We start from the raw sequence: 25,938 nt of genomic DNA on the forward strand, positions 1-25,938 counted from the left end.
ATACTGAAGGCCACTAATTTCCTAACAGGTGCACTATAATAAGTTTGACATTGTGTGTGATGGTTTCAGATGGATTGCTTATTAAAAGAGTGTCATACTCAAAGGTGTTACATTTCACTTCCTCTGATTTGTAAAACAATGATTTTTGGGTATTGGTAAAAAAAATTAAAATAAAATCTTCCTTTAAGGTTGAACAATTTAACACATTTGTTTTACAATGTGCATTCTGTGCAATGATGTAATTTTGTAATTTGGAATATGATAAAAACCTCAAGGTGCCCCTTAATTAGAGCTGCTGTGTGAGTCACACAGACATGGATGTAGCAGTCTATGTGTGAGTCATGTGTCAGTGCCTCCATAGGCTGGCTGGCCGATTGGAGCGAGGTTATATTTACTTGCTGGAGGACTTCCTACAGTGTATGCGTGAGGCCATTATGAGGAGGTGAAGAACAATGAAAGCCAAGACACAGACAACATGAACCGAGCCTTAACTTCTTCTTTAGAGATCCTTTAGGAGCTCAGCAGGGGGAGGGAACCGCAGGTGGCGGTTCAGAATTAGCAGGTGCAACTGTGAATAGCAGTGTCATGGTTCACTTATTTAAGCTGATACTTTAGTTAGTGCTTCACCTCAGAGAGGAATCAGCACCAATGAATAATATACAGAGTGTGTGTGTGTGTGTGTCTGTCCTGCATGTGCAGTACAGCAGCGGGGGCGAGGAGTTGCTACATCCCTAGACGGAACGGAGTGTGTCTTCGCAGTGGGCTATCGGTGTCGTGCCAGAAGTGATCATCTGCCAAACACTGATTGCCGTCTACCCTACATGTAAACGATGAAATGAATCATACAAAAACACACGTTAGATGAACGCCCAGGCTCTGGGGCTCTCCGGCACGCTGTTTTGTTGCCTGTGGTTGTGCACATTTCTCTGCCTGTTTTGCCCTGTGTTTTGCTTCTCTTCCTCAGTGATTGAGTTCCCAATAGTCCAGCATTGCCAGACAGCGCTATCTATTCTGGTATATGGGGAAAAACAATCTGGCTCGTTTGTCTTTCTTTAAAACAATCTGTCTTCGACGGCGCCAAGCCCCGGATGCAGCGACGGCGCCCTTGTACAATAGATAGCGGCCAGACCCCCGGTGTAGTGAGCCAGACTAGGGTCCCACAGACATACTTTTTATGTGTACAAATATTAATAATTGTAATAAATCAACCAAATGATTTCCCTTTACATTTTCTTTGTCCCAATTAAAACCCAGAAAAATGTTAAAGTGGCTTTGGTTATCACACCAAATAAGGAAATATTTCATGTTTTGTGTTGTATTGGCTATGCATACACACCAACACACACACACACACACACACACACACACACACACACACACACACACAATATTGGTCCCTGTGAGACCTTTTATGAATAAACTTATAACACCATAACTCCAATAACAGAGATCCTAATAGACTGATTTGGGAGGGCCAGTGCTGTGTAAAGATTAATGTTAAATCTGAACACAGATGCAGAGCATATGAAGATCCATGTATATAACCATGTTTCACAGATGTGGACTCTGAGACCCCAAACAGAGGTATCTATTTTAGCCAGCGTAAATATGTCATCAGTTCAAATCCATGTTTATAAGTAATTCTTTAATTAGATCAGGAAGCACTTACCACCTCTGATGATTATTTCCTGGGGAAAACCCTGAAGCTCATTTTTTTTGGTGAACCTGAATGCAAACATCAGGCTGGCGGAACGTTAACATGTATATGTTTGATCCAAAGACTTGCACATACCATGTCCAAATAAACACTCAAGCAAATTAGCTGATATTTCATTTTAAATGGCATAAAGGTAGTGAAGCAGCATTGTTTAACATGTATGCTACAAACAAGTAGTGGGGAAACCCTTTATTCAAAAGTTGTCATGTTATTAAAATATATTTCCTGTATTTAAAACTATTATTATTATTTTTGTGTGAGTCAACTATGGGGTAAAAAAAAATGGAAATGTCACAAGAGCAAATCCCGTTGAAAAACAGACACTTAGCATGAAGCTAGCACTTGACCTGGGGATGAGTGTGGCTATCGCTCACATTAAAATGGCGACATGCTTGACTTTGTTGCCCACCAACCACAGTTCTGCTGACGATAAATAATTCTTACTGGGGTTCCAGATGTACACTTGGAGCTCGGCTGCCTGAATTACACTCCCCAACTGATAAATGGTTCCAATGTGAAGAACTGCAAGCTGCACCATGAAGCCGAGGGACAGAAAAACTGTCTCTACAAAGACAGATGCCTCATGCATATTTAAATACAGGTAAAACATAGAGAACAAGAGGTAAGAGCTAGCCCTCTGGTGGATCCCAAATTATGCCAAATATTATAAGGCTCCTGCTCAGAAAATATTTAGATGTTGAAAAATGCAGAGAACGGAGGAGGGGCTGACAACCAAACCCATTGCTGGCCTTCCTCAACAGAATACAAAGACACCTATTGCATCTTGCAATAGGTAAAACAGCCTGTGTTCTCTATCGTATCGAGACACCCTCTTCACAGAGTTATTCCATAAGTACGGGGGGACTGTCCCACTGAGGCAGTTGACGTGGAAATCACTTTAAGACATGCTTGGGCATAAAGGCCCAGGTGTGCATGGGTTCACTGACTTACATTAATTGCAACAGTATGGTATGGTGGAGTGCCTTGGGGACTGACTCACTTTAACCCAAACCTAACCCTCAAACAACACAGGACTTTCACCCCAGAGACTGGGGTTCTTGTACCACTTGTCACTTTTCCTAAACCCAACTGTCCCGTTCTTCTTTACCTAAACCCAACTGTCCCGTTCTTCTTTTCCTAAACCCAACTGTCCCGTTCTTCTTTACCTAAACTCGACTGTCCCGTTCTTCTTTACCTAAACCCAACTGTCCCGTTCTTCTTTACCTAAACCCAATTGTCCCGTTCTTCTTTACCTAAACTCTACTGTCCCGTTCTTCTTTACCTAAATCCAACTGTCCCGTTCTTCTTTACGTAAACCCAACTGTCCCGTTCTTCTTTATCTAAACCCAACTGTCCCGTTCTTCTTTACCTAAACCCAACTGTCCCGTTCTTCTTTATCTAAACCCAACTGTCCCGTTCTTCTTTTCCTAAACCCAACTGTCCCGTTCTTCTTTACGTAAACCCAACTGTCCCGTTCTTCTTTATCTAAACCCAACTGTCCCGTTCTTCTTTATCTAAACCCAACTGTCCCGTTCTTCTTTACCTAAACCCAACTGTCCCGTTCTTCTTTACCTAAACCCAACTGTCCCGTTCTTCTTTTCCTAAACCCAACCGTCCCGTTCTTCTTTACCTAAACCCAATTGTCCCGTTCTTCTTTACCTAAACCCAACTGTCCCGTTCTTCTTTACCTAAACTCTACTGTCCCGTTCTTCTTTACCTAAACCTAACTGTCCCGTTCTTCTTTACCTAAACTCTACTGTCCCGTTCTTCTTTACCTAAACCCAACTGTCCTGTTCTTCTTTACCTAAACCCAACTGTCCCGTTCTTCTTTACCTAAACCCAATTGTCCCGTTCTTCTTTACCTAAACCCAACTGTCCTGTTCTTCTTTACCTAAACCCAACTGTCCCGTTCTTCTTTACCTAAACCCACCATCTTTTCCTTAACCTAACTGCGTCAAAATAGTCCCGACCCAGCGCCTTTAGATAAAGCGTGTTTAGATATGACGCTAAAGGAGACTTTTAGCGTCAATAACAACGCCATAGGCACCTGACCAAGCGTCCATATTTTACGCGATGGGAGTGAGTTGGGAATGTGTTGACAAGTAACAGTAGGCAATCAGTAGGTAATAATCGTTTATGGTCTGTCACAGAATCAAACAGGTGCTGCTAAGGTAAATAACATGTTAAGATAACTAGCATGTTGCCATCAACTCACACAAAACGCCTCCAGCCAACCTCCACTGGATGGACCTCAGAATTTTTCAACCATGCTCCTCTGCCTCTGCTGCCAGCTCTGTACAGTATATCTAAGCGTTTTCCTCTCATAGGCCATTTCTATTACATTCTTCCATGGTACTGGCAACTCCACAAAATACACAACAGTGTGTTTCTGACCACATCTCCTGATGAAGTATAAGAAGTTTCCTTCAATCTACTCCCATCCCTTTTTCCCTACAATATGAATTGGACCAGATCAGCTAATATTAGGCTACTTAACTTCCAGAAATCCCTTCAAAATAATTTTCTTTTTCATGTCAGCCGTTTGTTTGGATTTTGATGAATTTTCCCAGGAGAGGTATGGTGCAATTAACAGATGATGCAGCAAATGAGTGTGTGTGTGAGTGCAGAGTCTGCAGAAGCAAGATGTCCTGACAATGATGAGGGAACAAAGATGGCTTTATATCAGACGGTAACAGGGAACAGGACAGAATGCATCAGCAGTGTGGGCATCACTGATTGGAGGCATTCTGCTGGGCCGTCTGGGCCCTCATCATCATCTTCATCAAACACTCAGTGTGTTAAGTTGCTGTCTCAAGAGCTCCTGTGATGTGGAAATGCCTAAATTGATTTATTTTGCTTGTCAACTCTCCCTTTTCGTTGCCGCCTTCTTGAAAGATGCTTGACTCGACTAAAGACTTGCATGGTACTTGGATGTGAGGGCCTCATTTGCACAGTGCCAATAAAGAGGTTCTTAACCAATTGTGTTGGGGATCATTAAGTTAATCTGAGGAATGCTCACTCTTCACACACACTTCACTGACTTTCATGAAGCTGTACAGTATTTGACATTTGATAATTTTTTTACATAAGCTGGTCAACAACAATTTCAGCTCACATAGAGTAATGGTTCAATTGATCAATGTGGTAGAAGGCACATGATGTAAATGTAAATTATGATGGCTGTTTGGTTGTTTTGCCACATAAGTGAAAATTCTGCAGCTAAGCATGTCAGTTTAATCACATTCTCCAGGTGGTACAGTACCTCAAATTGAATTTATAGTGATTTAGGGATTGAATTTAGTGATTTTTAATGGGAAAGTAGATTAATGTGTGCCAGGTCCTAAGCAGATTCACAGGACCCCATCTGTCTCTGCCTACAGGAAGCAGAGGCTAGGACTTTGATAATCTTACAACTTTAAATGTTATATATATATATATATATATATATATATATATATATATATATATATATATATATATATGCGCTGAAAACTCAGTTTTGGAAATAACTTCAAACAACCTCTCAAAATCCCCATCTCAAAATGATTTTCTCTTTGATCTAAAATCAAATAACAACCCCCCCCTGCTATTCTGACAGGTACATTACATAAGAACATTATCTTAAGTGCAAAATGACAAACCTGACTTTGGCAAAAAAACATATTCGCCTGGCTTCTTAAAGTGCCCATATTATGAAAAAGATCACTTTTTCTGGGACTTGGGGTGTTCTTTTGTGTCTCTGGTGATTCCACACGCATACACACTGAATGTGTCCTGCCTTCAGTCTCCGGGTGAGCTGTTCAAAATGGCAAGCCGAAACGAGCTGGCTAACCGCAACCGTTAGCTCGTAGCGTTAGCGTTAGCATGGTAGCATGCTTTACAAACCATGTAAACCTATTCTGGTACAACCTTAAAATACAATTATGAACCTGAAAATTCAATTCAATTCAGTTTTATTTATAGTATCAAATCATAACAAGAGTTATCTCGAGACACTTTACAGATAGAGTAGGTCTAGACCACACTCTATAATTTACAAAAAAAATGAGCATAATATGGGCGCTTTAAACTGATCATAACAGCACTCAAAAACTGCATTCAAGGGGAGTGCTGACAAAAACCACAAGAAACAACATTTCAAAGTCAGCTTTCTCAGGCTCTGTCACACACACACACACATACAGACACACACACACATACACATACACACACACACACACACACACACACACACACACACACACAGCCAGCCATCAGCGACAAGCTTCCACTCCATTGACATTGACAGCTTGTCAAACTGTGGACTGGGTCTGAGAGGACACACCTTGCAATCAGCCCAGCATGCAAAAGTGGTGAATCGCAATGCATTATGGGAGACAGCACTGACAGAGACACTGTGCTGGTCCCTGATCTACCCTGCGGACGTTATCAATTATTAATATATTAATTATAAATATGAAGAGCTGCATGCCCCAGTGCCTCTATCAACATGTGCCAGGCTGCACTTGGCATTTCATGTCTGCTTCCTGTGTGAAGCACGAATCACTGTCTCCTGTTGTGCCAAAAAGTGAATGGATTTAAAATCCAAAGCACTTTACAATGCTGCCTTGTCTTGCTCAAGGATACTTTGTCACCTGGACAGGAGGAGCCGAGGATCAAACTGCCAACCGTGTGAATGGTGGACGACCCTACTCTATCTCCTCAGCTGCAGATATGGACGCCTGGCGCCTAGCAGACTTGACAGCAGATAGAAAACTGATGAGCTTAAAGCTATAGTGTGTCGTTTCTGTCTCCCCCACGAGGAATTGTAAGTGATGACAACAAATCTCTACAGCTCTACTACATTGGACAGTTTTACTGCTTGTTGTTTTGTAGGTCAGCTTTGGCTGTTTGGTGCACATAAACAGCTGAGCACTGCAATTCAAAATAAACTGGTACAGCTGTCTGGTCGTGGACAGTCTTAATAAACCACTTGGGTTGAACACAGTTTGCCATTGTTGTTGGTCTGTTATTTGTGCCATCAGATTGTCCAATTGAGGGAACATATTACATAATCTGAGTTTGCTAATTTGTGCAAATTATGAAAACTTTAAAAGCCAAGAATGACCATATCCACATACACATATGTAAAGTTCCGCCTGCATGTATGTAAGGTAAGGTGTACCCAACTCTAATGAGATCATTTTCACTACAGGAACGTGATGTAAGAGTTGTGGCTGTTTTTCTACAAACACATGAAGGCAGATATTTTTCAAGGAGGCAAGCTGAACTAAATGCTACACTCTAGGGCTCTGTATTTCATTTCAAACTGGATTACAGGGATGAATAGAGACACCAGGAGTGAATGTCTCAGCGAACAACGTGATATCATGACTTCGTGTAAACATACACGCCACTTTCCTAAAGCCAAGTAGCGTGTTATCTGAACGCATTTTGAGCTATCCGCGTCTATGTCTACGCTGTATACAGCGGACGGCAGTCTGCAACGTCACAGCGTAAACATACACGCCACGTGGTACTTTCTAAAGCCACGTGGTGTGTTATTGCGAGGCTACGTGTTATCCGAGGCTACGGTTGGGTTTAGGAAAAGAAGAACGGGGTTGGGTTTAGGAAAACAACAAACGCGAGACCCGGTCTCCTGGGTGAAAGTCCTGTGTTTTACCCATCCTCCCTACGTGGATTTTCGCTCTTTCATACTACTCGCTACGGCGTCAATTCACACGCAATCGCAAGGTAATGTAAGTCAATGGACGCCAAACGGCGTTGATAAACACGCTACAAAACGAGTATGCGTCTTGATAACACGCCAATAATGGCATACGAATTGGCGTGCCATACATACGCCACTTATTGAGATCAGTCTGCAGCGAAGGAACAAAAAGCTGCTGCAGTATACGGTGTTACACTGTGATACAGACTCTCTCTGACATGAGTAGGGATGAAAAAGGTGTGGTGAGCAGGAACATCCCTGCCTTACCTACTCTTTAATGCTCCCTGGTGCATCCATGATGATGAATTCCCTAATCTCTAGTACAGTAGATCTCTGCTCCTACTATAGAATCACGCGCTGAGTGCCTCAGGTAAGTGAGGTGAACCGCTGCTCAGGGGAAGATAATCTGCTTTGAATACCACCTGATTTATACTTTATCCTCGGGAAGATACCTAGCATCGGCTAATGGAGCATGGACCCCGGGAGGAATACAATGTATTCACGTTGCAGACTGACTCGCAGCTTTCAAACAAATCATCCAGTAATGAACTGTCCTAAATGTAATGAGGCACCCCGGGCATTATTAATAAATGCTACATGTGCACGTACAACTTACATCTGTAATGAGCTTGGCATTTGAGAACAATCAATAAAAAAAAAAAGGAAATGTATATTTTAGGTTTTTGTTTTTACTGAGCATTGAGTAATAAACAATATTAGTCCTCCTTTGTGCAATATTACCCCTCCTTAATATTACTCTATAACTTAAAGCTTTAGTGCGTAACTTTTTGATATTAATGAACGTCCGTTACATTCAAGCCATTACCAAATGAGGCACAAAGCTAATTAAGACTATCAGCTCCACACAACTCTCTCTGGATTTCTCAGTATGACTATGTTCACAAGATTGTGGCGTCTGGTGACTATCGCACTAGAGTGAACATAATGTCTTCTTCTGAAGAGTCCATCATGTTTTAATCCTCCATGTCCTCCTTGGCTACTAGTAACTGCATGGAGTAACTTCACACAACTCTCTCTGTATTTCTCAGTATGGCTATGTTCAGAAGATTGTGTCCGTGTCCTCCTTGGCTACTAGCAACTGCGCGGAGGAGGGGTGGGGGCTGTGTGCGATCACGGAAGGCTTGTATCACGTGGACGCGCCGACAGCTTTGTTGTCATTACTTAGAATGGGGGGAGACAGAAACTACGCACCATAGCTTTAATATCACAATATTACTCCTCCTTTTACTCCACCTGCACTCACACTCCAATTGACTCCTCCCATTACCCAAGTGTCATCTAGTTCATATTTATGTAAATATTACAATTACCCCTACTGTTAAAAACACTTGCTACAAATGGATTTTGTCAAAAAATGTGAAACTACAAACACATTTTGACCTGTAAGTAAAACATTAAAATCAAACAAGGTGGTAAGTGGGTCACGAGACTAGGTGATTCAGGTACATTTTCAGAATAATATGTCTAACAATAGACAGAATTCATCTCTTAACATAGAATAAAAGCAATGAAACGGACACATGAAAGTCTAAGGCCCTGTTTTGTGCAATGTTCATTCAATGTTGTCCCCAGGTTGGCGCTACAGGGAAGGCTGTGGGGTCATTCAAATCAAAAGCACTGGAATAGAAATGTTACATGCTCGATCATGAACATGCTCAGCAGATGTATCATGGCTATTTATGATATTGTGTATGGAATATTGTCTTTGCAAAGGACAATAAAAGGAAAAAGTCTAATTGCGATTGTTCTGCTAGATATTATGATTATGATTCGGTTTGCGAATTTTTCTTAAAAGTCCAGCTAAAGTTCAATATCCACTGTGTAACATAAAACATGTCATGGAGCATTATAACATGAGACACCATCAAAACTGCTTTATATTCTTATGTAGGGATGAGAACGTAGATATGAGTGTTTTTCTTTTAATACGCATGGAGCGTTGAACAGTCAAACACAGATCATTTATCACAAAATCTAGACTTATAATACAAAAACAATTCCAGTAAAAAAATATCAGTACTTTCCTGTAAACTGAAATTTGTGATCTGCCTCAGTTCAACAGCAGCATCTCCATATTACACCTTCTACCATCATGTTAAGTAAAGGAATACAAAATAAATGAAAAATCCACTGATAGGACATTTCTGTAACATTATTCCAGCAAACAGTAAATATATGAATAAAAAAAGGAATAAATAATGTTAACCGCATTCTTTCAAATCAGATCAAATCAACCGCGATTTTGATTTGAAAATGATTAATCGTTCAGCCCTACATCAGAATAGTGTGAACTCTCTTATTGGGGGGGGGGGGGGGCTTGAGCCAAGACACACAAGACCAGCTGAAGGAAGTCTCTGACTGTGCCGAAACACCCCTTTATAGGAAATGTGTTTACAGGAAGCTACAGCTGATCTGGATCTAGCTTTATACCAACACAACACCTCTGTCTACTGGAAAACTGTTTTTTCAAGTGTGATATTTACACAATTTTCATTTCCCTAAAACATTCTGGCAAGTCAATTACTTCTACAAATATGACATTCTTCTGACGTTCAGTTTAATTTAGTTTATTTCAATAAATCAGTCACATGGATACACATGTATACATGTGTATCCATGTGTTATGTTTATACATAACATAAATGGCACAAAAAAAAAGAAGTGATACTTAGTTCATGCAGTGTCATCTTATCTCGTTTATAATCAATACTGCAATACATTCTCATCATCACCTGGGTTCAATTACAAATCTAAAAACAAGAGGTCAATAAATGCCGAGGCAAATAATACATTTACATACATATTGCTGCCAAAATTACTCATCATTAGGGCTGAAAAAATCTGATTGTGATTTTCCTGCCAGATATTTTAGCTACATATTGCACCTTCTGTGATCATGTTAAATAAAAGGAATACAAAATAAATGAAAGAAGCCACTGAAAATAGGACATTTCTCTACACTATCTGTGATGTGTAACATTATTCCAGCATTTATCCTATGAAAAACAGTAAATATAATAATAAAAAGAGGAATTAAAAAAAATGTTAAACCAAATGTTGCACCAAACATTCAAGTCCAAACCGCACCTTCGATTAATCGCGGCCTTCTCGGTTAGCTAATCGATTCATCGATCAGCCCTACTCAGTATCATTTGAGCTGTCCATTTACAAACTGTGGATCGACTGATCTGGACACGGTAGAAAATACAGAAAACATGCCTGAACTGCATTGCTGATGAACATGGGACGAGGCAGGGAAACTTGGCTGCTATCAAGGCAGTTGAGGTATTCTCCATATGTCACAATGGACCCAACGTGTTGGTCCAGAGGAAGACTTGGAGCTGATGGTGGCGGGGGGGAAGACTATCCTATGGGGACAATAAATACTGTAGATATCTCCTAGCAGAGGTCAGACGGTGTTGAGATACCTTGGTACCTCTGTTTAACACCTGACTGACATCCCCATCTTACCACCAGCAGTGTAAAAACATTTCTCTGATGGGAGTAAAACCTCCACAGCCATCCTTCTCCATCCTTCCTCCCACACCTCAATAAGTGGGATTTAGTACACGGAGTGTATAACGTCTTTATGCACCCATAGATAAATTGCCTGTCAAATAAATTGTGCTGTTTTATGACGGCAAATAACACGTGGTACCTTCCGACACACAAAACACACACACACTCTTTTACTTTCCTGCACACTCAAATTCAAAGAAAAGGTCAGGGAGCCAACAGCACACTATCATTTGCCAAAGGATGTGGCATAATTAAATTGTCATCACCAAATATTATAGTTATTCCAGTTCCCGGCATTGGTGTAACATTACATTATGTCCTGATTAGGGCTTTCGTTGTTCTCCCGATCCACGATTCAATCTTACTTTCACTTTTAAGGTCACGATTCAATTACATTTCGTGTGTGTTCTTGTTTCTCTTCAGACGTGCCCAAGTAGGAGGGTGGAGAGAGAAAAACATGCGCTGATCCTGCTTTTGATTTCAATAGTCGAAAATCTATGTTTGATTTAAAATGGAAATCAAGACACCCCTAGTCCTGATGCCAGAATATTTCAACTGTCTCTATTAATCCTTATCATAATTCCAACCACAACCTTAAAGGTCCCATATCATGCCCATTTTCACGTTCGTATTTGGGGTTTCTACTAGAACATGTTTACGTGCTTAAATGTTGTTTCTCATACTGTCTGTCTGAAACGCTCCGTTTTAGCGCCTGTCTCTTTAAGCCCCCCCACCCTTAAAAAAAGCCCACTCTGCTCTGATTGGTCAGCGTTTCCGTGTCTTCTGTACCTGCGCTCTCTGAGTCTCTGCACCGCCATTGCAGCCGGGGAATGATTGTAACAGCATCGTAGCACCACTTTCTACCTATATTATATATATATATATATATATATATATATATATATATATATATATATATATATATATATATATAGTATAGTTGTGACATCACAACCGTACGGAAGTCCTGACGGCTCGTTTAAAGGCACAGTTTCTGAATATGGGCTGTGTACATTTCTCTGTGGCTTGAGCATTTTGATACTTTCACAGTATTTATATAGACCCTTGACCTTCTTTATAATCAATAAAGACATGGAAATCTCACTTTTTACAATATGGGAACTTCAAACCCGAGTCCAAACTGTAAAATGACTTCATCTCAATCCCAAACTTTAACCACTTTTTTGTAGATTTGAGGACAAGCTAAAGGGTTTCACTCTGGAAATTCTCTTGTGTATCCTTGCGAGGACAGTTTTCTACATAAGCACATAGATATAACCATCAAAACACACACACCCACACACACACACACACACACACACACACACACACACAGTCTGTTTCTGATCAGCCATGAAGGGTGTGTTGGAGTTTTAGCCCCGAGCCCTGCCTGTTCCAACTCCACTCTGCCGTCTCTTCACTTTGAAGTCTAAAGTCAGTAAAAACTTATTTTAGCCAGAGGACAAGTTTGTTGGGCACAAATGCGGCTGAAAATAAATAAAGCTGTTTGTTTTCCACCTAAATGCCAGCTGGCTTCGGAGTGAAACCAGAGGGAAAGTATTGACATCGATCCGATATGCTCATTCGATCACCCATTTGTTCTCGCCAATTGCCCATGGGAGAGAGATGCCAGATCCTGCAGCTACACTGTACTGTAGGTTTACTACTGATGCTGCAGTTTATCATCCAATGGCACCTTTTATGGAACCCTTCACAGATGCAAGGACATATTCATCTGGAAGAGCAAACCTGTTTTGTTTGTTTCCAGTGTGTCTGCCAGACTTTTCATTTTCTGTACTTGCATTACTTTTGGCATCAAACCCTGGCTTATGCAAGCAGAACCATGCATGAAAGTCAAAGAGGTGACTACTTACTTTTGACATAGTATGACTGCAGTATACTGTAGGTATCTATGTATATATAAATATAAAACACCTTATGAAATGGGACACGTCAGCCCACACTCACAGTCAAACTGAGGGTGGTATTTTTCGATGCTGGTTTTACAAAGTCAAATCTTGCTAATTGATGAAGTCAGATGTGTGGGGTGTGGCAGACTACTGTGTGTCTGTGACCTGTCACGAGTAGTGAATGCCAGTAACACCGGATCCTGATGTGCATGTTTTATGAATAGTATGCCTGCCTATTCAAATAATCATTTCAGCTCTAAACAATATATTCAGTTTCTTGGTTGAATTCCATACTTTCCAAAACCTAATTGTCCTACATGTTTCCAGCTGATAGCATTGCTTATTGTGTGTGTCTCTCTCTGTGTCTCTGTTCCAGTGTTTTCAGACTATTGCTCAGAGTCTGCACTACCATTTCCCCAAAGAACTTTTTGTTTGTTCATACTTTAAACAACATGGGTTTTTCCTTTTCCAATCATGTTTCATACCTTTGCAGATTTTATGACCTCTGTGGGAGCTCTGTCTGTGCCTGTCTGGTCCACTAACTGGTGTGTGTGTGTGTGTGTGTGTGTGTGTGTGTGTGTGTGTGTGTGTGTGTGTGTGTGTGTGTGTGTGTGTGTGTGGTGCCCTGCAGTATTGATATCTTGGTGCTAAAGGGGAGGTGGAGCTGGGAATCTTTTAAGCACATAATCCTGAGCAGTCCACCTCTCTCCCACCCATCTCCTGTTCTAACCCTGCTGAAATCATGTGTGTGTGTGTGACTGTGCGTGCGTGCGTGCGAGCGTGCATGCTCGTGCTGCCCATGGGTCCGTCTGGTTACTACAATCCCACACTCAAGGAAAGTGAGAGTGTTATGGTTTAACCATGCTGGTTGCACAAGCATAGGGAGCCCCAAAGTGTTCAGTATTAAAGAAAGAAATACAATATTTGACATACATACTGATATGAATACATACAAGTCAACAACATAAAAACCTGTACATTATTGTGACATGCTATTTCATCTGTCTTAGTTTTGTTGGAGTTCATTTTTATTTCATTATAGAATTTTGAAAAATAGACTTTTAGAAGATGAGCTATATACACTACCAGTCAAAAGGGGTCACTTAGAAATGTCCATTCCACTCCGTTCCAGACACAATACCAGCTGAGATCAGTTGAATTGTTTTTTTAACCAGGGCAGCAGTTTTCAGATTACGTTACCAAACTTTTGACTGGTAGTATGTATATATATATATATATATATATATATATATATATATATATATATATATATATATATATGTATCTTCAGTAAGTGGCTGGGTAATAAGCAGGATTTGCGTGAGGGTCCTGCATCACCCTGTCAGGGTTTAATCTGCCATAATGACCTGCTGGTTTTACATTATCCCATACATGGCACAGGACCGTAAAGCTGTCGCCGCCCTCTCGCTCTCAGCCAATCACGTGCCACTAGCTTTCAGCAGGCTCAACATATGTCAGCTAGCTAGGCTAGCTCACGTTGACTACAACCAAAGAAGACAAAAGAAAAAAGTCAGTGTTTTTGCTCTTCACGGAGTTGTGTTCATACATGAGGAACATCTTTCAGATCAGAAGAGAAAATCAGATACCACCTTATTTTTGACCAAATACATTGATGTCGATATTGCAACAATATTGTAGGGTTGACTATTGGTGCTTTCACAACATATTGACACAAAGAGAGTTTTGATAAATAATCATCAGTAAGGTGGATATAATGACTAAGCGGGTAAAGGCAAATAATAGAACAATACAACAGTCTGGTAAGTTCAGACAATGACATCAATTTACCATAATGTGGCTTTTTAAACCAGGAAAAGACTAAATGGATGTTATATAACGATGTTACGATGTCCAAAACTTACTTAGTTAGAATTCCTCATGGGGAGACAGAAACTACACACTGTATAAGCAAAGTGATATTATTTATTACATTTAAATGTAACATGAAATAAAGGTTTCATTGGGGGGAAAAAATGTCATGAAGTAAAAAAAAGGACAATTTGAAATAAAACAAATCTACAGTAAAGTAAAAATGAATATGTTTTGTTACATTTTTATAATAATGACTTAAATTGTAATACTTTATTAAAATGGGCCATTTTATGTATTTTTTTTTTTTTTACTCTCTCTCTTTATTTCAAATGGGCTCCGTGCAGGCTTTATTTCAGTATGGCTGAAATAAGATGACAGCACTATCTATCTTGGAACAGTTTATTTGTAGTACAACTGCGAGCCAGAGCTGTTTGAACCACAGTTTGGTTATTTGGGCACCAGCCCTTTCAGAAGATGATCAACGTTACCAAATTGCTACCAGAAAGCTTCAGATTGTTGGCAGTTGAGGCTATGGAAATCAATCTACGCAATCTAACCTTTCAGCTACTCATTTCAATATTCCTGGATAGCCGAAAAATGAATGTTCACATAAGGACACTTGTCCAATCAGCCACACTTCGTTACAGCGGCTTTGTAATTTCCTGGACAGCGTTCAAAGTGGAATTAAATCACTTCAAAGCGAGACAAGTGTAAGAGGGGAGACAGAGAGAGAGAGAAACAAGAAAAAAGATATCGTCCAGAAATGACTAACGATGAACTGCCACTGTTCCACTGCTGAGCAAGTCCTCCCTCGGTAATCCACTGGAGATGTGAGATTATTCTTATCAACAATACAGAGTGTGTAAATGTAGGCCAAGCTCTTTCCCAGATCATCTGCACAAGTTAATGTCATGAAATACAGCAGACAACTATTCCTTGGTTTGGTTCGGCTCCAAATAAGTAGACCATCAAACATCTTGGCATAGTCTTTCTGTAACTCTCACCAAGTTAAAACTACTTTATTCTCACCACTGGTTTTAAGTGAATGCTATTTTGTCTTCTAAATCACGTTTTAATCTGAAATAATCACATTTAAAAGACAGATTATATCAAAATTCCACTTCATTTTGGGCTATGAAGGACGAAAAACTGTTCTATTAATCGTCAACTAGAGGTCATACTTTCAATCCCCGAACCAGTTTCTACAAGACCGCATATAAAAGGGGGGGGAGGGGGACAAACCTACATTAAGTGTCTTAGTATTGTTGCACAACACTGCATTTCTGCTGCTTTCAGTTTTCTGATGAAATACAACAAACTGCTTGTTGCATTTAAAACGAAAGGAAATCATGTCCAACATTCTTTTATTGAACATTGAATTGCATATAAAAGGCAGCACTAAAACAAAGAATGTCAGTTACATTGAAAGTGCAGTTTTCTGCTGAGATTTGTCTTTTGTGATGTGTCGCAGCCTTTCGCCATGTGTTTATTGCGCCAGTTGAGGACAATTAAACAACTAGATATTGAACAAGCCCTAATCCAAATATCTCTCACTGCACCATAACTGCATCATGGTGAAAGCCACATGCACTCTGCTACAATCCCCTCACACCGAATGACAGAAATAACACAGGGAAGGAAGTTAGGATTCATGGATTGTGCTCATTTCACTGACAAAACACACCGACTTCAGTCACTCTTTGCCACTTGAGGCTGATTTATGGTCCTGCGGCGGCTCCACGCAGAGCTTTCACCGTAGCCTATGTAAGTGCAGCGCGCGTGTGTGTGTTGTGGAGCGAGTGAAAAAGTGACTGTGATAAGCTTCAGAGCGAGTACTCTAGAGAGGAAATCTGGAGCAGGAGAAGTTAACCCTCTCCTTGATATTTCATGTTGTTTATGGAGAAGGAGAACCAGGGAATGAGGGGGGAAATGCGACGCTACCAAGCCACGCGACGTGCACTTACATTTTTTGAGAGGTGCACGTCAGGCGTAGGGTCCGTATCTCCACGTACCTACGTACGTAGCCACTGCCACGATTTAACGCAGAAGCATAAATCAGCCTTTAGGCTAAGTGATAAACACTAAGAGTCCAAATCCATCTACCAGTGCATAATTAAATGAGACAACTGCTTTCAGCTATATTACAACTCTATTACAAAAGACTTTAGAACTGATGAAATTGTATAGTGATCCCATTTAGCTCCCATTCTCACTATCAGAGCCTTTTTATTTGTCCCTTTCTGGGATAGTAACTTTGAAGACAATCAGGGAAAGCGCCGGACTGACGGATGGCAGCCTGGCCAGACGATGCAAGGTGAAAGCAAATGGAATTACAGAGGGAATCGTCAGCATCCCTCTGTGAAATCAAATGATCAGCTTCCCAATCTTGGCCCGTGGCACACGAAGAATGAAATGAACATGCCCTTAAAAAGAGAGCTGCTATAACTCCCAAGCACGGACTGGATAGGGAAATCTTCATCGCTGACAGCAAAGCTTTGGGCACGGATAGTTCCATTCACAACACTGACACGCCAAACAAGCTGGAAGCCACACGTAGGAACACAAACTCCTACATGTGTGTCAGGCAAACATTTCGACATGCACACTTAATATCAAGGCAATTAAAAGAGCATCTCTGTTTGGAACAGAACCCTGAATGGGTTCATCCGGCAACTAGGAGAGACAGTAATACATGTTAACATGTTATGATGTGGTTCTGTGCAGGTAGATAAGCGCCGCAGGAGGTTGGCGGCTCACCGCGCCCACTGTGGCGACATCCATTACATCGCAGTCCCAGGAGGCAGCATGTCTCTGTGTAAACCCATTTGAGTGGGCACAGCCTTGGGAAATGAATGTGCTTCTCATTCAGTCCGGCTATAGTCTGGTTTACGTAAAGCAAAGTGCTGTACATTCATAGCAGACTATTTATTATGAACGGAGATTTGCAACTTGTGCGTTTGCTTTTGCTGTGGTGACGTGGTCTTGGTTGAAGCAAACCCGGCTCAATCAATCAGACAGAAACACTTCCCTCATCTAGTTCTGGCTGCAGTCACACCGCATCACAGTTTGGTCAAATATCGTCTCCTCCAGACATGCTCTGCTTCTGGTTGTGCAGTCTGTAATCAACAAGAAGGAATACAGTCGCATTTGCTTTCAAGTTTTGTCAAAAAATATTACGACAAACTTCTGTTTTGCTCATTCCTTATATATATATATATATATATATATATATTTGTGTGTGTGTGTGTGTGTGCGTGTGTGTCATGCCAAACATCTGGTCCATGCCACATGGGATTACAAGACACCGCTATTTAACATACATCATCCAGTCTCGCATATACAAAAAAAAAACACATACAAACAAAAAAGAACAGCAGAACAGAAGCGTTGGTTTTCTGTTGAGAATGTGTCCATGTTGGATGCTGGGGGTTTTGCTGTACTCTCTGCCCAGGGGGCTTTTAGCAGCGGATCAACTGATCGCATTGAGATGAACTGATCATTTGTGTTATTTATTCATCATCTCCATAAATTAGGCCACGGCCCTGAAAAAACTGCAAACACAGAAGGAAAATGGCAGCTCTGACATTCCTTGATTTAAATGTGATACCACGCTCAGATTTGGCGGTTGACAAAAAGGGCAACGGGAGCTCGTTAGCACGGCGCACAGCATGGGCAGTGAGTCCCACGTCTATAACATCATTTGTGCCAGAGGAATGCAATACACGCACATTCCCCAGGGACTAGAAAGGTAATACAAATTGGCACGGCTAGCTAATGGAGTGTGGCCTGCCTGTATTGCATAAGCTACTGCTAATGCTTTGGGCTTTTAGCGTTGCTCTTATATCCCGTGTGCTTCAAATGTGCTGTTGAATTTTCATGCTCCGTCTTTTCTTTTTTCCCCCGTTTTTAATCCCACTACCCTGTAAAAAACTAAAGTTGCGTGTGTGCTATAATGCCTAAATACAGCAGACTTAAAAGGTCATTGTGGTCGTCACTCAGGACGCCAGTTGACTTTTTAATTAACAGAGTGAAAAGGAGTCTGCAGTAAAGCTTATTATGGCGTTTTTTCCATTACATGGTACCTGCATTACATGGTACTTTATTTAGTACCACCTCCGTACCACCCACCGTCAGGTTCCCAGCGAGCTGAGGTGATACCAAAAGGTGACGTGAAAACCTGCAGACCACTGATTGGTCGGAGAGAATCGTCACTAATGACTGCGTCATCACTGCTAGCGACAGACGTGGGGGTGTCCTGGACAAACCCGCCATTTTTAAATAGTTTAACCAGTGGTGGTTTTTTTTGCTGCCTCCAGCTTCTTATGAAACTAAATGTGTCTTCTGGCTGTGGCAAACTACCCTGGAAATCCAGAGTTCTCGTGAGAGAACAATTTGAAATTGAAGTCACTCTGGCATTGAGTAATGATGCTCATTAACTATGCCCTGGTAGCCGAGCTGCACCAATCACATCGGTGTATCTGATAGAGGCGGGCCAGAGGCCAGCTAAACAGATGACGACAGTTTAATCTACCAGTTAGCTCCGCTGGTAGCTAAGCGTATGGGGCTCTGGATACGTCACCCCGTGTAGTGTTGTGATTGGTCGTAGGATTATCCAATTGCGTGCAGTGAGATTTTCAAATGCATGCTTGGTGCTGCCCCTCGAGTTGGGCCACTTTCATTACTCAGTGCCAAACCCTTAATCTTTCAGATTTGGGTCTGGATTTCCAGGCTAGTGGCAAACAGCCACATGCCGAGAATCAAAAACAACACACCTTCCACGTTCTGTGTGTGCGTCGTGTTAGGTCACGGCAGTTTCCTGCGGCGTCGCTTTGACGACCAGCCACGCTCGCCTCACGGATGAGGCGGTACTAAATCTGCAATGGGAAAAGGAGGACGGGGCACCGCGGCTGAGCCGAGCTGGTACTAGCAGTGGGTAAAGCACCATTAGAAGCTGTCCTGGGTGGGAGCTGGAACAGAAACCAGTGTTGACTGGCTGGCAGGAAGCCTGATCACACCTACTGGATGCCCCATTTACAAAAGTGGCTTCAGTAAGTCTCAGGAGTATATGAAAATACACAAGATAAAAAGCAGCTTACCCACTAGAGCGTGCGCCCCATGTAGGCCAAGTCCTTTGCAGCTGCCCCGGGTTCGAATCCAACCTGTGGCCCTTTGCTGCGTGTCACCCCCTCTCTCTCTCCTCACTTTCCTGTCGATCACTGTCACTATCAAATAAAGGGAAAAAGCCCCCAAAAATGATCTAAAAAATAAAAGAAATTAAAAAGGAAACCTTTGAGTGTAAACTTTAAAATGTTCAACCTATCAGTGCTGTTGAAAAAGCCAACAGCCTTATAGCTCAAACAAATGTAATACACCACAGCAGTCCAAAGCCACGCAAACATTATTTGCACGATTATTAACCAAAAATCAGACACACCACTATAGACAGCGGGACAGCATCACAAGGTGAGCATTCAGCCTTCATAACAGCATGCGCTTTAGACTCAAATGCCTTTTTAAACCCATGTGATTGTATGAGTGGCCACTCACCAACAAGATGAAAGTACGGCCACAGAATGTGTGAATCAATTACGGACTGAAAGAGCCATTACTGATTTTACACACATCATAGCAAGTTCAGACTTGCCAGTCCCATTGACCTGCGCAGGGCTGAACAGTGGAGTAATAATGGCACTGCGTGCCAATTTTGAGAGGGACAGGAGCAAAACTGTGATGTGTTTTTCATCTGCAACACAAGCTCTATTGTGCAGGCCGGCTTCCATATAGTAATATGTCTATTGATCAAAACAAATATCGACCTTTGACAGTGTAACACAGCAGAAACATGGGATTGTTACTGATTCATTCTTCATTCTCTGATTGCTGCCACTTCCAGCCTGAGATTACAGACAGGGCTGGACGCTGTCCATTGTCCTGAAGCAGGACAGCAGTGAAGGCTCAAAGTCTGGACAGTGCATTACTCGAATGGAATTGTCTAGTACTTCAAATGTGGTTATGTAACATTTCTAGTTATTATTAGGCTAAGTTCATAAGAAACAAACATTTTTGCTCAAAATAGGTGAGATTACGCAGACACTCATCCAAGAAGATGAATCTGAAGGTGTGGATTCATCAAAGCAATGCTAAAAAAATAAGCCACCACACTTCCCATATATATATATATATATATATTTTTGAACTAGAGATGGTCTGATACCATTTTTTGCTTCCCGATACCGATTCTGATTCCTGAACTTGCGTATCGGCCGATACCGAGTACTGATCTGATACCAGTGTGTCATATATTTTAACATAATAATATGTATAGTATACTACTATGCCTGTATGGATGTGATATGATGTATAACAGCTGTATACTACTATCTCTGTATAGATGATATGATGTATAACAGCTGTATACTACTATCCCTGTATAGATGATATGATGTATAACAGCTGTATACTACTATCCCTGTATAGATGATATGATGTATAACAGCTGTATACTACTATCCCTGTATAGATGATATGATGTATAACAGCTGTATACTACTATCCCTTACCGATACTGGTATCGGTACATCTCTAATTTGAACTCACCCATAAGTGTGTCCCAGTAGGCCCTCACAATATTTAAACTGAACATTGATGTAATACATTGCACTACTAAAACTAACAGGACGGGGATTGTTAAACATTTAACTGTTGTTGGGATCCTGAGCAGTCATCCTGTCTCATTCCCTCACTGTGTGAGCTCTAGGGCAGGGTATCATTAAAAATCAGCAGCATTATTAGAGCTTGGTAGAAGCATGCTGCGTGCTGATTGGCTCACTGACGCCGATGAGATTTAGGTATTGAAATCGGGTATTGAATGAACAGGCATTTTTTCGATATTCGATAATTAAGAGGCAATTCAGGTCGGTGCCTAAAACGTGTTGAATTGGGTACCCAGCCCTAGTGAGCCCAAAGAAAATGAAGCAACAGCCAAGTGGTGCTCCTCCTCGCTATACTGATGACCTGCTGGAACACAAAGGACCCTGGGAAATCCCAGGACACCAGTTTCTGTATCAGTGTGATGTAGCAATTCCAATTGTCCAGGTTCTAGACACAACATGTTGCATAATCCAGAGTATTTGGTTAGAAATGAACTCAGATAAGACCGTGTGCCACGAGTAGCCGTTACCAGGTTCTTATTTGATTTGTGTAGCAGTGTGAATGGGGTAGTGGAAGTGATTCAATTGTTAGCCAAAGATTACCGATACCGTACACGATCGATATCCTGCTGTAGTGTCACCTAACAGCCGACACGGAATCATGCATGTCAGCTTTCAGGATTCAACAGCTATTCAGAGACTGCTCTCTCCCGAAAAAACGCTCCCATAGGTCAGACGTTCAAGCAACAATTACGACTCATATTAAAGTTTATAGTTACGGTGCCCTCTACGGCAGCAAAGCAGGAAGTAAAGGTGACAAAGTATACATGTGCCAAATTCTGCGAGGATGCAGGTCGATGCAGGTGGATGCATAAACAAACACAGGACTTTCACCCAGGAGAAGGGGCTTTGAAAATAAAAGTAAGGTAACAGATGATTTTAACCTAAACCATGATCTTTTTCTAAACTTAACTTAGTAGTTTTGGTGCCTAACCCTAACCAAACTGCGACCGTTTCACGACGTTAACTACGTGGTTAAAACTGTGACCGTTACGTCCTGACAGGGGTGGAGCCGTGATTTCAGAAGTGAGGCGGACTGTTCAGGAGGAGGATTTTTATTTAAAGGTCCTCGACCATTTGTCTCTCCAAATCGCAGATTCCAAGTAGCCTACATTTTATTTATGATTGATGAAAACACTGACATTTCCATAAACCGTTCCATACTGTTTTACCACCGCATCTTGCCCAATGGGAAACCTGCTAACATCAACCAGTGTAGGGGGTTCCAGGGGCGTGCCTCCCCGGAGAACTTTTTGGCCGAAACAGCCCAAATATGGTGGCCTCTGACACACTATTCCATCATATACACTGATCTTAATTATTGCATGTTTAAATTAGGTTTCCTCCCTATATTATTGTATATATTTGTATTATTATATATTATTTTATTATTGCCTACATCTATACGAGTCAATAAACTGACACAACCTGAGTAACGTGCATATTGCCTACTTATGGTGCGTTCATATCAACTCAGACGTGTTGTAAGTGTGGGGGACACAGGGCACCGACATGGGAAGTGTGAGCGGCATGTCCCATGTCGGCTACGCCCTGGCGTCCTGTCGTTTAGATATGAGGACAGAAAACGCTCCTGTGGGTTGTATATTCTGCCACCGCTAGGTGGGGGGTTCATTTATGAAACAGTCCTGCGGGTCACATTAGAGAATAAACAGCCTATGTATGTCATCGTATGGTTGGAGGACTTGTTGGCTATTCAAGAAATCTGATTTTATTCATGGTCATCAATTTGGTTGACTTGCTTCGTCTGAATTCAGTAGTGAAGGAAATTAGTTTTTTTTTTTTTTTTTAAATCATAAATGTAGGATTGATTATTTCATTTTGTGACCACGGACCTGTGGATGCTCTAGTTGGACATAGTACCTTATCCTAGGCATCACTGGGGGGGTTTTGCAGTTTTTAGTCTGACCTCAAGTCTGTCAGCAAGAAAAGCCTGGAGAAAATGTCAATCATGGTGTCTAGACAGACTTCCCTGTCACTTCCTTTAAACTCATTTATTTCACCGCACAATGTGAAAGCGGAACAGCAACACTTAACCCATCAACTGTTCACACTGCTCCCATGCCCCAAACCTCTCACACATACCATCGTGCCAACTCCGGTATCAAAGAAAAGCCCTTCTTTTAGCCACTGTGATTATTGCTCTTGTTACATTGGACATTCCCTGACAGCACTTGAAAGCAACATAAATCCTTCAATGTCCAGTAAGCCTCTTGAGGGCAGGAAGAGGGGGAAAGGTCACCGCAGACAATCTCCCATCTCGAGGCATTGCTAGTCCATCCATTTCCCCAACCCGCAGTAGGCTATTAAATGTGGGTTGTTATTTTTTCACCTGCGACATCCTCCCTCAGTTCTCAGCACACACTGCCTAGTCTCTCTTTCCAGAAACACACTTTTCCCCCTCCTTCCACCGTTAGTTCTGCGCCGTCACACAACAATTAAAAGCGCTAAGTCTCTCGTTAACAGCTGCTAAAGATTAGCAAGAGTATCGCTTCTGAATTGAGTGTTTTCCAGAGACTAATCCTCTGAAATCCCCCCTATTTTTCCAACGGCGGGAACATGATAAAACAAACAACACTTCAGCCATGTCTCTGTTTCTCCCACACTAAAACACTTGAATTAAAGCCTGCAGGTAACAGGCAGCCAGCGCTCAACTTTCGGGGTAGCAGCAGCGGCAGGAGGACAATAATGTGAAAGAGGAAAATATGGACTCACCTGAGAAAGACCGTCTCTCCTTGTCGGACGGTGATATTGTCCATCACTTTGTTGTCGGATTGAGAATCCCCTTGGCTGCGGACTGGCAACCCTGCAGGCACAAGAAGCAAAATCCTCAGAGAGAGAAGCACTGTGCATTTGGAAAAAGCGACAAAGTATCCCCGGACAGACATCGTCTTCAGCCAAGAAGAGGTGTAGAAAAAAAAAAAGATCCCACAGCGAGAGAATGAGTCAGTTTTTCTTCCTGTGGAGATTATTTACCGCTAGTTCATTAGGGTTAATCCAAATCTCCTCGCCAGGTAGCCGCGGTGTGCAGATGGGGGGGAGACACACTCACCCTATCCGCTTGCACTGGAAAAACCCACTGTTAGCGCTTGGTTTTAATCACGAAAAGAATCCCTTTCTCACGGCTGCCACTGTCCCTGTTATTTGACCAAGTTCTTTAACATAAGAAATAATTAAACAACAAGCAAAGGATGGTATTTAAACTGTTATTCTGCAGCCTAAATATGCCAAGAAACTAAAACTAAGCGAACTACAAAAAAGGGACGAGAGTCATATTTAAGAGAGAGAGATATGCAAGTTTGTGATTGGCATCGGTTGTCACTGAGTTGTCCGCCGGTGCTGTGCGTTATCCGCCTGGCTACGTCACAGACGGACAGCTGGGCAGGCTAGTGATGAGACAGAAGATGTTATTCTGGAATACAAAACAACACATAGGAGTGTCATTTTCATATCCGTAGAGCGACATTTTCTAAATCTCGGCCAGCTTTAACTCACTTCAGAACTGGATTTTTTTTTTTTTTTAGTCTATCCAAATTATTAATAATAAGAAAAGTATTCATATAGCTGATGTACTGCAAGATTTTTTTTTTCCAAGGACATGTGATTATATAGCCTACATTCCATTTCACATTTTCGTTGTATTGTATTTTCTGTATTTTGTATTGTTTTCTTTTTTTACCTTCTCTTTTCTCTTTATGTATTGAAGTGCCTTTCTTCTTGAGTTTTTTTCTTTTTTTATCATTAAGTAAGGTTGTAATGTTCTTTGGATGGAAATGAATATTTTTTTGATATGTTTTGTAAGTGTGATGCCGATTTGTTCAAACACTGTTTAACATGTTTGTAAAGTTCGCAAAAATAAAAAAAAAACATGGACTCATGTTTGCATCAAATGTACAGTAGCCTCATAAAAAAACATGGGCATATGAAAATGTAACATGTATCATGCAGGCAGTAGCAGTAAGTCTCTGCTTTGGAGTATAGTGCTTTATGGATGAAATGTAACTGTGCCTCTGGTAGTAGTTAAAGGTGCTCTAAGCGATGTTAGGTGACATTACTTCTTGTTGAAGTACTGTCAAACAAAACGAGGCTAGCTCACCCCTCCCTCCTCCTCATCCCGTCCCCTCTCCCTCCCTTCCATGCTTCCGTGCACTAACCCCCCAACCCTAAGTCCTTCTTGTCGGTTATTGGCTGGAGTGCTGGAACACTGTTTGTTATGTTTGGTGGTGCAAGTTGGCGCAGTTTGTGGAGCCTGGGCTGTCTACAGAAACCGTGTTTTTTTACAGTGTGTTCAGGGGACAGGCAGCTAGCAGATAGTGAGGAGATGTTTTTTTTACAGTGTGTTCAGGGGACAGGCAGCTAGCAGATAGTGAGGAGATGTTTTTTTACAGTGTGTTCAGGGGACAGGCAGCTAGCAGATAGTGAGGAGATGTTTTTTTTACAGTGTGTTCAGGGGACAGGCAGCTAGCAGATAGTGAGGAGATGTTTTTACAGTGTGTTCAG

The 25,938-nt window shown here is 41.5% G+C and overlaps 1 protein-coding gene across 1 annotated transcript in view; it reads right to left on the reverse strand.

Annotated features, from left to right (window-relative positions):
* ntm (neurotrimin) overlaps positions 1-24,579 on the reverse strand; it is a 145,756-nt gene extending 121,177 nt beyond the window's left edge. Inside the window, exon 1 of the mRNA XM_078266425.1 lies at positions 24,154-24,579. Within this exon, the coding sequence (XP_078122551.1) occupies positions 24,154-24,326 (173 nt within the window). The 5' untranslated portion in view covers positions 24,327-24,579. The remainder of the gene's footprint in view (positions 1-24,153) is intronic.
* Between the last annotated feature and the right edge of the window lie 1,359 nt (positions 24,580-25,938).

Source organism: Sander vitreus, chromosome 13, assembly GCF_031162955.1.
Source record: "Sander vitreus isolate 19-12246 chromosome 13, sanVit1, whole genome shotgun sequence".
In the NCBI taxonomy this organism is placed as follows: Eukaryota; Metazoa; Chordata; class Actinopteri; order Perciformes; family Percidae; genus Sander; species Sander vitreus.